At 42.9% G+C, this 17,500-nt stretch overlaps 1 protein-coding gene across 1 annotated transcript in view; it reads right to left on the minus strand.

The window, feature by feature from the left end:
* The window catches only part of LOC124046723 (potassium channel subfamily K member 2-like), a 31,128-nt gene that overhangs the window by 12,431 nt on the left and 1,197 nt on the right, over window positions 1-17,500 (minus strand). Inside the window, exons 2-6 of the mRNA XM_046367435.1 lie at window positions 6,897-7,116; window positions 6,413-6,503; window positions 4,210-4,327; window positions 3,324-3,484; window positions 1-153 (exon numbers count right to left, since the gene is read on the minus strand). The exon at window positions 1-153 is cut by the window's left edge and continues 34 nt beyond it. Coding sequence (XP_046223391.1) covers window positions 1-153; window positions 3,324-3,484; window positions 4,210-4,327; window positions 6,413-6,503; window positions 6,897-7,116 — 743 coding nt within the window. The remainder of the gene's footprint in view (window positions 154-3,323; window positions 3,485-4,209; window positions 4,328-6,412; window positions 6,504-6,896; window positions 7,117-17,500) is intronic.

Here is a 17,500-nt window from a genome sequence, read left to right on the forward strand (position 1 = left end):
GGTGATGACTACAAAGTAGAGGGACTCCAGGGCACTCCAGCCCTCAATATGTTTAAAGATGGCTGCCGGCAGCGCCACGAAGAGCAGACAGCCGAACAGGATGAAGAGAACGGTAGAGAGGACACGAATCTTGGTCTGACTAACATCCCACTGCTACAGAGAGAGAGGGGGGAGGGAGGGAGATTAATAATATATCTAACCATTATTCCAGCTAACTTCACACCACATTTCTCATGTACAGCAGTGACCTTGGGAAGAGTTGCAGAGTTAGCCAACTGGAGACTGGGGATGATTAGGAGGTGGCCATGAGGGATGGTATTCCAGGCAATACTTTAGTGCTGTGGTGTCAAACTCATTTTGCCCAAGGGGCAGCATTCGATAATTGGCTGTCATTTCCTGCACTGATGTGTTATCATTTACACACGGTGTCATGTTTCTTTTGTTTTAATATGCTGCCTCCATTTAAAAAATAAAAATAAATCCTTGACAGGATAATTATTCTCCCCTTTGACTATACAATTTTGTCAATTCTGGGGGTTTCTACTCCCTAAATTGTTGACTGTTTTTGTGCAGTTAGCTAGCAGTGCTCCACTGTTAGCCAACAATGGCTAGTTTCTTACTGCTGATAAGAATGAATGATTTACATCATTTTTTCCAGTCATTACTGAATGATTTAATGTAACAAATCAAACATTAAACCTGGTAAATAATTCATGTAGACCAGTGTTCACCAACCGGTCGGTCGATCGTGAAAGGTATTTCTAGTCGATCGCCAAACATTTTTGTATAAAAAACAACGATAAAACACGTGTCTGGAGGTACAAACTCTGCCTTCCAGGAAGGCCCGGAGAGCAAATCAAGTGCACTATAGGCCTACTGCTGACCAATCGGATGGCTCAGATGACCGTGTCTGCAGTAACGTAGCAGGTGTAAAAGAAAGCTACAGTAAAGTTGATACTGTGAAATTTCAAAACTTTAAAACCACGACTAGAAAGAGACTGTCAACAGCAAAGAGATGTTGTTTTTATTAGTATAATAATAATAATATTAGCGAGTTTAATGTTTACGATCTTACTCAGCACTGTCAACACTTTGTAATCAACACTTTAATGAGCTATTCAAATGCACCTTCTCCCTACTTCCACTCAGCACTACAACCAACACTGCAGCAGTAATGAATGAGAAGGAAAGTGTCTCTATAGGCTTGTGTTGTTATTATTAGCAGCTTGGGTCTTTTTTAATATCAAGGAATATTTCACTTTCTCTGTTCATAGGAGTAACAACATGAATTTGTTCATGAGCCATGAATTAATGCAGTGCGACTTGAGTGTCGCCATCAGCTGGAAGACAGTGTCCCGTTTTGGTCAGTGTCAGCTGAGACTGACCATCAGATACAGACACCGTCAGCCCAGTAAAATATTTAAACGTCACTCAGCTGAGCCTCGCAAGTAATACTGATCTATTACCGTTGTTATCATGTAGCATCCCTCAAAAATGTGTTTGTGTTTTTTTTAATGGTCCAAACAACAATGCATTGGCAGGGAAATTCAAGCAAATTCAATAAACACTAATAATAATAAACTAATAATGTATTGGGCCCAATACTGTACTGAACAAACCTCATTGCTTCAGTACTGTTTTTAATAGGTTCATGTTGCATAGGCTTTGATTTTTAAGCACATTTTTAAACTAATTTTTAAAATAATTTTTGTTTCTTCAAAGTAGCCACACATTGCCTTGATGACAGCTTTGCACACCCTTGGAATTCTCTCAACCAGCTTCACCTGGAATGATTTTCCAATAGTCTTGAAGGAGTTAAATATTCTGAGCACTTGTTGGCTGCTCTTCTTTTACTCTGCTATCCAGCTCATCCCAAACCATCTCAATTGGATTGATGTTGGATGATTGTGGATGCCAGGTCATCTGATGCATCAATGCTGGTTAATTGTGCCTTGAATTCTAAATAAATCACTGACAGTGTCACCAGCAAAGCACCCCCACACCATCACACCACCACCTCTATGCTTCAGGGTGGGAACCACACATGCAGAGATCATCCGTTCACCTACTCTGTGTCTCACAAAGACAAGGCAATTGGAACCAAAAATCTCAAATTTGGACTCATCAGATTAAAGGACAGATTTCCACCAGTCTAATGTCCATTGCTCATGTTTCTTGGCCCAAGCAAGTCTCTTCTTATTATTGGTGTACTTTAGTAGTCGTTTCTTTGCAGCATTCAACCACGAAGGCCTGATTTACGCAGTCTCCTCTGAACAGTTGATGTTGAGATGTGTCTGTTAATTGAACTCTGTGAAGAATTTATTTGGGCTGCAATTTCTGAGGCTGGTAACTCTAATGAACTTATCCTCGGCAGCAGAGGTAACTCTGGGTCTTCCTTTCCTGTGGCAGTCCTCATGAGAGCCAGTTTATCATCTCGCTGGACTTGAAGAAACTGTCAAAGTTCTTGAAAGTCTCCAGATTGACTGACATTCATGTCTTAAGGTAATGATGGACTGTCGTTTCTCTTTGCTTATTTGAGCCCTTCTTGCCTGGTCTTTTACCAAATAGGGCTATCTTCTGTATACCACCCCTACCTTGTCACAACACAACTGATTGGCTCTAACGCATTAAGAAGGAAAGAAATTCCACAAATTAACTTAAAAAGGAACACCTGTTAATTTAAATGCATTCCAGGTGACTACCTCATGAAGTTGGTTGAGAGAATGCCAAGAGTGTGCAAATCTGTCATCAAGGCAAAGGGTGGCTACTTTTAAGAATCTAAAATATATTTTGATTTGTTTAACACTTTTTTGGTTACTACATGATTCCACATGTGTTATTTCATAGTTTTGATGACTTCACTATTATTCTACAATGTAGAAAATAGTAAAAATCAAGAAAAAACATTGATTGAGTAGATGTGTACAAACTTTTGACTGGTACTATATATATATATATATATATAAGAATTTTAATACATTTTTTGTTGTTGTTGTGATATATCTTTTTGTTGCTCCAACCACCCGCAGACTGGATTGGAAGCCTGGTGGCCATATGTTTGACACCCCTGTTGTACAGTGTTGCTAACTGTAATGAAGTAATGGACAGTCATTTCAAAACCTCCTAGGATAGAGTAGTAATTAAGAGTGGCTACACACACACACACACACACACACACACACACACACACACACACACACACACACACACACACACACACACACACACACACACACACACACACACACACACACACACACACACACACACACACACACACACACACACACACACACACACACACACTCTCTACATGGACTCACCACAAACATCTTCTCGACCCTGGCGGTGGCCTTCCCAAAGATGGTTCCCAGTTGGTCTCCTACTCCAGCCAGCAGGAAGCCAAACAGAGGGATGCCCAGAAGGGCATAGATGATACAGAAGATACGCCCTCCCTCCGTATGGGGGGAAATGTTCCCAAATCCTGGAGAGGCGGAAGAAAGGCGGCATCTTTAAAAGACTGTGCAGTTGTTTATGTGTTCTATTTCCTTGTTATTCTATTAGTTATTTGATTATTTAGTTCTTTGTCACTTAAATGTTTTCTTCGTCCGTAATACAGCAATTCTGTCTGGAAATGAAATCACTTGCAGAGTTGCTTCCTTTGGGAACAAGTGAATGTGATTTCCCTTTATAAGGAGGAAGACAAGGCAATAATAATATCCATTAGCTACAACTAGGTTTACACTATTCACTCTTTCTCTTTTGTCTCTCTCTCTTTCCTTCCCTTTCTCCCCTGTGTCCTTAGGGTGGGTCACCAACCAATTAGTCCTAAACTTTAACCTCCACCTCTCCCTCTCCCCCTCCATCCCCCACCTCTTGTTAGAGGCCCCACCCAGTCTTTTTGAAGTGCAATTAGATCCCAGGTCCTTGGGGAGTGAAGGGAGAACAGAGAGATAATAGGAAGGATAGAATCATGAAAATTGATTTACAGAAGAACGTTGTAATGACGACTGTACTGAGAGGGTAAATGAGATGTTCCACACACACACACACACACACACACACACACACACACACACACACACACACACACACACACACACACACACACACACACACACACACACACACACACACACACACACACACACACACACACACACACACACACACACACACACACACACACACACACACACACACCCTTACCGATGGTAGTGATGACAGTTCCAGCGAAGAAGAAAGAGGAGCTTAGGTCCCAGAGGCTGCTGTGATTGGTCAGAGTCCCGGCTGGGTTCACCCCTGAACGGATCGCTGACACCACTTGCTGTGGATGAGACACACACATAGACCATGTCTGAATAGCAGAAATAAAGTTGAAGTGGGAAGTACTTAGGTTGGAGTCATTCAAATTCATTTTTCATCCACTGCACAAATTTCTTGTTAACAAACTATAGTTTTGGCAAGTCGGTTAGGACATATACTTTGTGCATGACACAAGTATTTTTCTAACAGTTGTTTACAGACAGATTATTTCACCTAGAATTCACTGTATCACAATTCCAGTGGGTCAGAAGTTTACATACACTAAGTTGCCTGTGCCTTTAAACAGCTTGGAAAATTCCATGTCTTTATGGCAAATTATGTCATGGCTTTACAAGCTTCTGATAGGCTAATTGAAATCATTTGAGTCAATTGGAGGTGTACCTGTGGATGTATTTCAAGGCCTACCTTCAAACTCAGTTCCTCTTTGCTTGACATCATGGGAAAATCAAAAGAAATCAGCTAAGACCTCAGAAAAAAACTTGTGGACCTCCACAAATCTGGTTCATCCCTGGGAGCAATTTCCAAAGGCCTGAAGGTACCACGTTCATCTGTACAAACAATAGTATGCACGTATAAACACCATGGGACCACGCAGCCGTCATACCGCTCAGGAAGGAGACACGTTCTGTCTCCTAGAGATGAACGTACTTTGGTGCGAAAAGTGCAAATCAATCCCAGAACAAAAGTAAAGGACCTTGTGAAGATGCTGGAGGAAACAGGTACAAATGTATCTATATCCACAGTAAAAACGAGTCCTTATATCGACATAACCTGAAAGGCCGCTCAGTAAGGAAGAAGCCACTGCTCCAAAACCGCCATAAAAAAGTCAGACTATGGTTAGCAACTGCACATGGGGACAAAGATTGTACTTTCTGGAGAAATGTCCTCTTGTCTGATGAAACAAAAATAGAACTGTTTGGCCATAATGACCATTGTTATGGTTGGAGGAAAAATGGGGAGGCTTGCAAGCCGAAGAACACCATCCCAACCATGAAGCACGGGGGTGGCAGCATCATGCTGTGGAGGTGCTTTGCTGCAGGAGGGACTGGTGCACTTCACAAAATAGATGGCATCATGAAGAGGGACAATTATGTGGATATATTGAAGCAACACTTCAAGACATCAATCAGGAAGTCAAAGCTTGGTCGCAAATGTGTCTTCCAAACGGACAATGACCCCAAGCATACTTCTAAAGTTGTGGCAAAATGGCTTAAGGACAACAAAGTCAAGGTATTGGAGTGACCATCACAAAACCCTGACCTCAATCCTATAGAAAATGTGTGGACAGAACTGAAAAAGCGTGTGCGAGCAAGGAGGCCTTACAAACCTGACTCAGTTACACCAGCTCTGTCAGGAGGAATGGGCCAAAATTCAGCCAACTTATTGTGGGAAGCTTGTGGAAGGCTACCTGTAACGTTTGACCCAAGTTAAACATTTTAAAGGCACACACACACACACACTATTGTTTTCTGGTTCTTGCCTGTTCTTTAACGAGTAGACCAATATCTAGACACAAGGTTTTCAACAGCAGAAGAAAACAGTAAACCCGGTGTGTTCTGATGGTCTAATGGCTCTACTGGACATGAGCAGAGAAGGGAGAGCCAAACGACTGCTGGTTGCTTAATGTCACCTCTGTCAGACTGTGAGAAGAGTTAAAGCTGAGAACAACCCCGCCTCCGTCTGAGAGGAACTCTGACTCATCCTTGCGGCACACCGGTAGTTCATATCTCATTATGACATTGAATAGATTGGTAGTGCAGCTGTTAGCCCCAGTCTCTGTAATGGGATGACCAGGGAGTAGGCTCATTCCCTGACGAATTCAGCCTGCCACCATGTACAGTACATCTGTTACCATGGTCAGTGAGGTCACTCCAAGACCCAGAGTGGTTTTTAGTCCTTTTTAATCAACTTATTTATTTCCTGAAGCCACACTGTGACATCAGTGTGTGTTAAAACGTTAAAATTTTGGAATTCACCAAGCAAATCAGCACCAATGGCAGCAGAGATACATTCTCAATGAGTCACTCTGGCAATTAACATGATTACACACACACACAGACACACACACAAGCAGTAACAATGGTACCTTGACCAGTTCCTCCAGTTGGCTGTGGTTTACACAGGAGTGTGTAGAGAGGAAGTCTAGTTTCTGAGTCAGGATGGCCAGGCGCTGAGCACTGGAGAGAGAGAGGAGGATGACAGGTTTACAAAGAGATAAAGGAGGGATAGAGAGAGTGACGAGAGAGAGAGAGAGAGAGAGAGAGAGAGAGAGAGAGAGAGAGAGAGAGAGAGAGAGAGAGAGAGAGAGAGAGAGAGAGAGAGAGAGATTGTGTGCAGGGAGAGTGAGGGATAAATAGGAGAAAGAGGGGGAGAGAGAGAGAAACAGAGAGATGGATAGATACCTCTAGAGAGAGAGAGAGACACAGAGACACAGAGACACAGAGGGATGGATAGATACCTCTCATGGGGTTGTTCCTGGGCTTTGAACATGGATAGATTGAGAGAGAGAGAGCGAGAGAGAGAGAGGGGGGGGGTTGTGTGCCGGGAGAGCGAGAGAAAATGATAAATACCTCTCATGGGGTTGTTCTAGGGCCTTGAAGACGGCAGCTCCAACGACCAGGTAGAGAACCACCAGGAGGAAAATGGCCGACACCGTCTTCCACTTCATCACCGTGGCAATAGCCTGACACTCCTCTGTGGGGCTCAGTGTGATTGACTTGGCGGAGAAGGAGCGGCGGGGCTTGCTGCTGTGAGTGGCGGATTTGGGGTCCACTAGGTCAGGTGCTGCCACTATTTGGGCGATGGGGAGAAGAGATGATTAGTTGATTGATAACGTCTTTTACAGTATCTTCTTTATTTCCTGTCAACAAACTCAGACAGTTCATACTTCATTTAAAGTATGAACTTTCATTGATATGACATCTTGAAAGTCTTAAAGGGAAGTAGAAATTAGAAGGAGCCCGTGTGTGTCCATGTCTTAAAGGGAAGTGTGTGTCAATGTCTTAAAGGGAAGTGTGTGTCCATGTCTTAAAGGGAAGTGTGTGTCCATGTCTTAAAGGGAAGTGTGTGTCCATGTCTTAAAGGGAAGTGTGTGTCCATGTCTTAAAGGGAAGTGTGTGTCCATGTCTTAAAGGGAAGTGTGTGTCCATGTCTTAAAGGGAAGTGTGTGTCCATGTCTTAAAGGGAAGTGTGTGTCCATGTCTTAAAGGGAAGTGTGTGTCCATGTCTTAAAGGGAAGTGTGTGTCAATGTCTTAAAGGGAAGTGTGTGTCCATGTCTTAAAGGGAAATGTGTGTCAATGTCTTAAAGGGAAGTGTGTGTCCATGTCTTAAAGGGAAATGTGTGTCAATGTCTTAAAGGGAAGTGTGTGTCCATGTCTTAAAGGGAAATGTGTGTCAATGTCTTAAAGGGAAGTGTGTGTCCATGTCTTAAAGGGAAGTGTGTGTCCATGTCTTAAAGGGAAGTGTGTGTCAATGTCTTAAAGGGAAGTGTGTGTCCATGTCTTAAAGGGAAGTGTGTGTCCATGTCTTAAAGGGAAGTGTGTGTCCATGTCTTAAAGGGAAGTGTGTGTCAATGTCTTAAAGGGAAGTGTGTGTCCATGTCTTAAAGGGAAGTGTGTGTCCATGTCTTAAAGGGAAGTGTGTGTCAATGTCTTAAAGGGAAGTGTGTGTCCATGTCTTAAAGGGAAGTGTGTGTCAATGTCTTAAAGGGAAGTGTGTGTCAATGTCTTAAAGGGAAGTGTGTGTCCATGTCTTAAAGGGAAGTGTGTGTCCATGTCTTAAAGGGAAGTGTGTGTCAATGTCTTAAAGGGAAGTGTGTGTCCATGTCTTAAAGGGAAGTGTGTGTCCATGTCTTAAAGGGAAGTGTGTGTCCATGTCTTAAAGGGAAATGTGTGTCCATGTCTTAAAGGGAAATGTGTGTCCATGCTGTGCTGTGTCTGGTGAGTCATTGTTGTGTATGTTTTCTCTATGTTTCTGTGTTGTGTAGGTCCGACACATGCTCTTCTGCAGAAGGAGAAACACATTGGCTGTTTGTTCAGGAAATGCACCAATAAATAGTGTTGTGTGAGACACGGCCGTCGAGCAGCCGGGCTCTTAAACTGTTGTGGGCAATGTGAATCACACACATCAGCTATTCTGCAGCCTTCACCCTGTGTGTGTGTGTGTGTGTGTGTGTGTGTGTGTGTGTGTGTGTGTGTGTGTGTGTGTGTGTGTGTGTGTGTGTGTGTGTGTGTGTGTGTGTGTGTGTGTGTGTGTGTGTGTGTGTGTGTGTGTGTGTGTGTGTGTGTGTGTGTGTGTGTGTGTGTGTGTGTGTGTGTGTGTGTGTGTGTGTGTGTGTGTGTGTGTGAAATGTACCAATAAATAACGTTGTGTGGAACATGGCCGGGCTCTTAAACTGCTGCCCTAACGTATATCGTATAGCACGCCCCCATCTGCATCGACTGGGCTGTAGTGAAGAGGGTCAAAAGCTTCAAGTTCCTTGGTTTGCACATCACAGAGGACCTGACATGGACCCATCACACCAGCACTGGGGTGAAGAAGGCGCAACAGTGCCACTTCAAACTCAGGGTACTGAAGAAATTTGGCATGGTCCCTAAGAACTTCTACAGCTGCACCATTGAGAGACTCTTGTCTGGCTGCATCACCGCCTGGTATGGGAACTGCACCGCCCTCAACCGCAAGGCTCTACAGAGGGTGGTGCGGACGGGCCAATACATCACTGGGGGTGAGCTCCCTGCCCTCCAGGTCATTTACACCGGAAGATCGTCAAAGACTCCAGTCACCCCGAGCCACGGACTGTTCCCTCTGTTACCGAACAGGGTTTCCTGGAGCATCGGGTCTCGGACCAACAAGCTCTGACACAGCTTCTACCACCAGGCCAACAGACTGCTGAGCTGCTAACCCGAGCTGTCTACCTGCTCAGACCTGCACCGTAGAGATGATTTACATTGACAGTCCAAACATCCATAACTTACACACAGGGGTTCAATTGGACCAGGTGCTGGCGATTATGATCCAAATGAGAACCCAAAGCGGAACTGAGAACCGGTACATTTGGTTACGCCAATTTGGAATTATCCAATGAAAAATCGTCGTCCACATTTAAATTTCCTCAGCAAACAACATAATAATAATAATAATATATGCCATTTAGCAGACGCTTTTATCCAAAGCGACTTACAGTCATGTGTGCATACATTCTACATGACTTATCGACAGCAAACTCAGACAACCCCATAGTAGAAAAGTTGACCTATTCGATTGGTCAGCTTGTCGCATTCTATGCGATAAAAGAATATTCCTCTCTATGTGCTTTCAAATTGAGAGTGCTGCACAGGGAGAGAAACATGCATGCCCAGTCAACGTAGCCGCAGAAAAACACACCTTTGCAAGCAGTTTTGATGGACGCTGTTAATATAAAGGGGGAATCGCAGAACTTTCTAGAGTTACTAAACTTATTTCTCAAATCCCCAAAAGTTGTGAACTGCACCATTTTACAATTTTTAGCAGAAGCATGATTTATATGTGTTAATCACTGGCCAGTGGAACCAATGATGTTAAATCAGGGGGACGTCCTGTGTGTGCATGCAGTAAAAAATATATATAAATAGACCTGCTGGGCCTAGATGGACTATTCTAACAGTGTAATGAATCCATTTCATATACGCTATCGCAAAAACAATAATTTGGTTGTGTTTAAGAAGGTCTTATGTAACATTAGAATAGGTTATATATATATATTTTTTTCTGTTGTTATAACACAAGATAATTTTCACTAGTTTATGTTACTGAAGGATATGTGTAAAAAAAAAAAATAATAAACACTCAAAACACCCAAACCAAGTGTTCAATGAACTTATTCGTTGTTACTCTTATTGAACATTGATGCCACCATGAACACATTTACGTGTGGTATGACTGTTATTTAGCCTCTTGCAGATCTGGACAAACGATCCAACTACCGCTATTGTCACTATGAATGGTGGACAGAGGACAGGATAGACTGTAAGACTGGTAGACTATACTGACCTGTGGGTTAGTAAAAGTTAGTTCGACTGGTAGACTATACTGACCTGTGGGTTAGTAAAAGAGACTGGTAGACTATACTGACCTGTGGTATAGTAAAAGAGACTGGTAGACTATACTGACCTGTGGGTTAGTAAAATAGACTGGTAGACTATACTGACCTGTGGGTTAGTAAAAGAGACTGGTAGACTATACTGACCTGTGGGTTAGTAAAATAGACTGGTAGACTATACTGACCTGTGGGTTAGTAAAAGAGACTGGTAGACTATACTGACCTGTGGGTTAGTAAAAGAGACTGGTAGACTATACTGACCTGTGGGTTAGTAAAAGAGACTGGTAGACTATACTGACCTGTGGGTTAGTAAAAGAGACTGGTAGACTATACTGACCTGTGGGTTAGTAAAAGAGACTGGTAGACTATACTGACCTGTGGGTTAGTAAAAGAGACTGGTAGACTATACTGACCTGTGGGTTAGTAAAAGAGACTGGTAGACTATACTGACCTGTGGGTTAGTAAAAGAGACTGGTAGACTATACTGACCTGTGGGTTAGTAAAAGAGACTGGTAGACTATACTGACCTGTGGTATAGTAAAAGAGACTGGTAGACTATACTGACCTGTGGGTTAGTAAAATAGACTGGTAGACTATACTGACCTGTGGGTTAGTAAAAGAGACTGGTAGACTATACTGACCTGTGGGTTAGTAAAATAGACTGGTAGACTATACTGACCTGTGGGTTAGTAAAAGAGACTGGTAGACTATACTGACCTGTGGGTTAGTAAAAGAGACTGGTAGACTATACTGACCTGTGGGTTAGTAAAAGAGACTGGTAGACTATACTGACCTGTGGGTTAGTAAAAGAGACTGGTAGACTATACTGACCTGTGGTATAGTTAAAGTTAGACTGGTAGACTATACTGACCTGTGGGTTAGTAAAAGTTAGACTGGTAGACTATACTGACCTGTGGGTTAGTAAAAGTTAGACTGGTAGACTATACTGACCTGTGGGTTAGTAAAAGTTAGACTGGTAGACTATACTGACCTGTGGGTTAGTAAAAGAGACTGGTAGACTATACTGACCTGTGGGTTAGTAAAATAGACTGGTAGACTATACTGACCTGTGGGTTAGTAAAAGAGACTGGTAGACTATACTGACCTGTGGTGTAGTAAAAGAGACTGGTAGACTATACTGACCTGTGGGTTAGTATAAGAGACTGGTAGACTATACTGACCTGTGGGTTAGTAAAAGAGACTGGTAGACTATACTGACCTGTGGGTTAGTAAAAGAGACTGGTAGACTATACTGACCTGTGGGTTAGTAAAAGAGACTGGTAGACTATACTGACCTGTGGTGTAGTAAAAGACTGGTAGACTATACTGACCTGTGGGTTAGTAAAAGAGACGGGTAGACTATACTGACCTGTGGTATAGTAAGAGACTGGTAGACTATACTGACCTGTGGTGTAGCAAAAGAGACTGGTAGACTATACTGACCTGTGGGTTAGTAAAAGTTAGACTGGTAGACTATACTGACCTGTGGGTTAGTAAAAGAGACTGGTAGACTATACTGACCTGTGGTGTAGTAAAAGACTGGTAGACTATACTGACCTGTGGGTTAGTAAAAGAGACTGGTAGACTATACTGACCTGTGGTATAGTAAGAGACTGGTAGACTATACTGACCTGTGGTGTAGCAAAAGAGACTGGTAGACTATACTGACCTGTGGGTTAGTAAAAGAGACTGGTAGACTATACTGACCTGTGGTATAGTAAGAGACTGGTAGACTATACTGACCTGTGGTGTAGCAAAAGAGACTGGTAGACTATACTGACCTGTGGGTTAGTAAAAGAGACTGGTAGACTATACTGACCTGTGGGTTAGTAAAAGAGACTGGTAGACTATATTGACCTGTGGTGTAGTAAAAGAGACTGGTAGACTATACTGACCTGTGGAATAGTAAAAGAGACTGGTAGACTATACTGACCTGTGGGTTAGTAAAAGAGACTGGTAGACTATACTGACCTGTGGTGTAGTAAAAGAGACTGGTAGACTATACTGACCTGTGGTATAGTAAAAGAGACTGGTAGACTATACTGACCTGTGGGTTAGTAAAAGAGACTGGTAGACTATACTGACCTGTGGGTTAGTAAAAGAGACTGGTAGACTATATTGACCTGTGGGTTAGTAAAAGAGACTGGTAGACTATACTGACCTGTGGGTTAGTAAAAGAGACTGGTAGACTATACTGACCTGTGGGTTAGTAAAAGAGACTGGTAGACTATATTGACCTGTGGGTTAGTAAAAGAGACTGGTAGACTATACTGACCTGTGGGTTAGTAAAAGAGACTGGTAGACTATATTGACCTGTGGGTTAGTAAAAGAGACTGGTAGACTATACTGACCTGTGGGTTAGTAAAAGAGACTGGTAGACTATACTGACCTGTGGGTTAGTAAAAGAGACTGGTAGACTATATTGACCTGTGGGTTAGTAAAAGAGACTGGTAGACTATACTGACCTGTGGGTTAGTAAAAGAGACTGGTAGACTATACTGACCTGTGGTGTAGTAAAAGAGACTGGTAGACTATACTGACCTGTGGGTTAGTAAAGGAGACTGGTAGACTATACTGACCTGTGGGTTAGTAAAAGTTAGACTGGTAGACTATACTGACCTGTGGGTTAGTAAAAGTTAGACTGGTAGACTATACTGACCTGTGGGTTAGTAAAAGTTAGACTGGTAGACTATACTGACCTGTGGGTTAGTAAAAGAGACTGGTAGACTATACTGACCTGTGGGTTAGTAAAATAGACTGGTAGACTATACTGACCTGTGGGTTAGTAAAAGAGACTGGTAGACTATACTGACCTGTGGTGTAGTAAAAGAGACTGGTAGACTATACTGACCTGTGGGTTAGTATAAGAGACTGGTAGACTATACTGACCTGTGGGTTAGTAAAAGAGACTGGTAGACTATACTGACCTGTGGGTTAGTAAAAGAGACTGGTAGACTATACTGACCTGTGGGTTAGTAAAAGAGACTGGTAGACTATACTGACCTGTGGTGTAGTAAAAGACTGGTAGACTATACTGACCTGTGGGTTAGTAAAAGAGACGGGTAGACTATACTGACCTGTGGTATAGTAAGAGACTGGTAGACTATACTGACCTGTGGTGTAGCAAAAGAGACTGGTAGACTATACTGACCTGTGGGTTAGTAAAAGTTAGACTGGTAGACTATACTGACCTGTGGGTTAGTAAAAGAGACTGGTAGACTATACTGACCTGTGGTGTAGTAAAAGACTGGTAGACTATACTGACCTGTGGGTTAGTAAAAGAGACTGGTAGACTATACTGACCTGTGGTATAGTAAGAGACTGGTAGACTATACTGACCTGTGGTGTAGCAAAAGAGACTGGTAGACTATACTGACCTGTGGGTTAGTAAAAGAGACTGGTAGACTATACTGACCTGTGGTATAGTAAGAGACTGGTAGACTATACTGACCTGTGGTGTAGCAAAAGAGACTGGTAGACTATACTGACCTGTGGGTTAGTAAAAGAGACTGGTAGACTATACTGACCTGTGGGTTAGTAAAAGAGACTGGTAGACTATATTGACCTGTGGTGTAGTAAAAGAGACTGGTAGACTATACTGACCTGTGGAATAGTAAAAGAGACTGGTAGACTATACTGACCTGTGGGTTAGTAAAAGAGACTGGTAGACTATACTGACCTGTGGTGTAGTAAAAGAGACTGGTAGACTATACTGACCTGTGGTATAGTAAAAGAGACTGGTAGACTATACTGACCTGTGGGTTAGTAAAAGAGACTGGTAGACTATACTGACCTGTGGGTTAGTAAAAGAGACTGGTAGACTATATTGACCTGTGGGTTAGTAAAAGAGACTGGTAGACTATACTGACCTGTGGGTTAGTAAAAGAGACTGGTAGACTATACTGACCTGTGGGTTAGTAAAAGAGACTGGTAGACTATATTGACCTGTGGGTTAGTAAAAGAGACTGGTAGACTATACTGACCTGTGGGTTAGTAAAAGAGACTGGTAGACTATATTGACCTGTGGGTTAGTAAAAGAGACTGGTAGACTATACTGACCTGTGGGTTAGTAAAAGAGACTGGTAGACTATACTGACCTGTGGGTTAGTAAAAGAGACTGGTAGACTATATTGACCTGTGGGTTAGTAAAAGAGACTGGTAGACTATACTGACCTGTGGGTTAGTAAAAGAGACTGGTAGACTATACTGACCTGTGGTGTAGTAAAAGAGACTGGTAGACTATACTGACCTGTGGGTTAGTAAAGGAGACTGGTAGACTATACTGACCTGTGGTGTAGTAAAAGAGACTGGTAGACTATACTGACCTGTGGTGTAGTAAAAGAGACTGGTAGACTATACTGACCTGTGGTGTAGTAAAAGAGACTGGTAGACTATACTGACCTGTGGGTTAGTAAAAGAGACTGGTAGACTATACTGACCTGTGGTGTAGTAAAAGTTAGACTGGTAGACTATACTGACCTGTGGTGTAGTAAAAGTTAGACTGGTAGACTATACTGACCTGTGGTGTAGTAAAAGTTAGACTGGTAGACTATACTGACCTGTGGGTTAGTAAAAGTCAGACTGGTAGACTATACTGACCTGTGGTGTAGTAAAAGTTAGTACATGGAAATGCGTAATGCATAAGGGAAGTATGAATACACCTTGATAAAGGGGAGGGGCCTGCAAGCAGATGAGGAAATGAGGATGGAAGAAATGATATAGTAAAACCTGTAAAAGAGTGAATGTTAATAAAAACCAATAAAAACCACACAACCTACCCTGTGACCAATAGAAAACCACACAACCTACCCTGTGACCAATAGAAAACCACACAACCTACCCTGTGACCAATAGAAAACCACACAACCTACCCTGTGACCAATAGAAAACCACACAACCTACCCTGTGACCAATAGAAAACCACACAACCCTACCCTGTGACCAATAGAAAACCACACAACCTACCCTGTGACCAATAGAAAACCACACAACCTACCCTGTGACCAATAGAAAACCACACAACCTACCCTGTGACCAATAGAAAACCACACAACCTACCCTGTGACCAATAGAAAACCACACAACCTACCCTGTGACCAATAGAAAACCACACAACCTACCCTGTGACCAATAAAAACCACACAACCTACCCTGTGACCAATAGAAAACCACACAACCTACCCTGTGACCAATATAAAACCACACAACCTACCCTGTGACCAATAGAAAACCACACAACCTACCCTGTGACCAATAGAAAACCACACAACCTACCCTGTGACCAATAGAAAACCACACAACCTACCCTGTGACCAATAGAAAACCACACAACCTACCCTGTGACCAATAGAAAACCACACAACCTACCCTGTGACCAATAGAAAACCACACAACCTACCCTGTGACCAATAGAAAACCACACAACCTACCCTGTGACCAATAGAAAACCACACAACCTACCCTGTGACCAATAGAAAACCACACAACCTACCCTGTGACCAATAGAAAACCACACAACCTACCCTGTGACCAATAGAAAACCACACAACCTACCCTGTGACCAATAGAAAACCACACAACCTACCCTGTGACCAATAGAAAACCACACAACCTACCCTGTGACCAATAGAAAACCACACAACCTACCCTGTGACCAATAGAAAACCACACAACCTACCCTGTGACCAATAGAAAACCACACAACCCTACCCTGTGACCAATAGAAAACCACACAACCCTACCCTGTGACCAATAGAAAACCACACAACCCTACCCCGTGACCAATGAAAACAACACAACCCTCCCCCGTGACCAATAGAAAACCACACAACCCTCCCATGTGACCAATAGAAAACCACACAACCTACCCTGTGACCAATAGAAAACCATACAACCCTCCACAGTGACCAATAGAAAACCACACAACCTACCCTGTGACCAATAGAAAACCACTCAACCCTCCCCTGTGACCAATAGAAAACCACACAACCTACCCTGTGACCAATAGAAAACCACTCAACCCTCCCCTGTGACCAATAGAAAACCACTCAACCCTCCCCTGTGACCAATAGAAAACCACACAACCTACCCTGTGACCAATAGAAAACCATACAACCCTCCACGGTGACCAATAGAAAACCACACAATCCTACCCTGTGACCAATAGAAAACCACACAACCCTCCCCTGTGACCAATAGAAAACCACTCAACCCTCCCCTGTGACCAATAGAAAACAACTCAACCCTCCCCTGTGACCAATAGAAAACCACTCAACCCTCCCCTGTGACCAATAGAAAACCACTCAACCCTCCCCTGTGACCAATAGAAAACCACATAACCCTCCCCTGTGACCAATGAAAACCACACAATCCTACCCTGTGACTAATAGAAAACCACACAACCCTCCCCTGTGACCAATAGAAAACCACACAACCCTCCCCTGTGACCAATAGAAAACCACACAACCTACCCTGTGACCAATAGAAAACCATACAACCCTCCCCTGTGACCAATAGAAAACCACTCAACCCTCCCCTGTGACCAATAGAAAACCACTCAACCCTCCCCTGTGACCAATAGAAAACCACATAACCCTCCCCTGTGACCAATGAAAACCACACAATCCTACCCTGTGACTAATAGAAAACCACACAACCCTCCCCTGTGACCAATAGAAAACCACACAACCCTCCCCTGTGACCAATAGAAAACCACACAACCTACCCTGTGACCAATAGAAAACCATACAACCCTCCCCTGTGACCAATAGAAAACCACTCAACCCTCCCCTGTGACCAATGAAAACCACACAATGTGTGTGTGTGTTGTAATGATGTTGTAATGATGTGCAAGTAGTTAAAGTACAAAAGGGAAAATAAATAAACATAAATATCGGTTGTATTTACAATGGTGTTTGTTCTTCACTGGTTGCCCTTTTTTGTGTGGAAACAGGTCACAAATCTTCCTGCTGTGATGGCACACTATTTCACCCAATTCAGATGGAAGTTTATAAAAAATGTATTGAGGAAAAGGCCTTTTTAAATGCCTAATGAGTTTATGACTGTTTTACCCCAACTCCATGATCACCCAAAGTACA

The sequence above is a fragment of the Oncorhynchus gorbuscha genome, linkage group LG10 (genome assembly GCF_021184085.1).
Source record: "Oncorhynchus gorbuscha isolate QuinsamMale2020 ecotype Even-year linkage group LG10, OgorEven_v1.0, whole genome shotgun sequence".
NCBI lineage: Eukaryota > Metazoa > Chordata > Actinopteri > Salmoniformes > Salmonidae > Oncorhynchus > Oncorhynchus gorbuscha.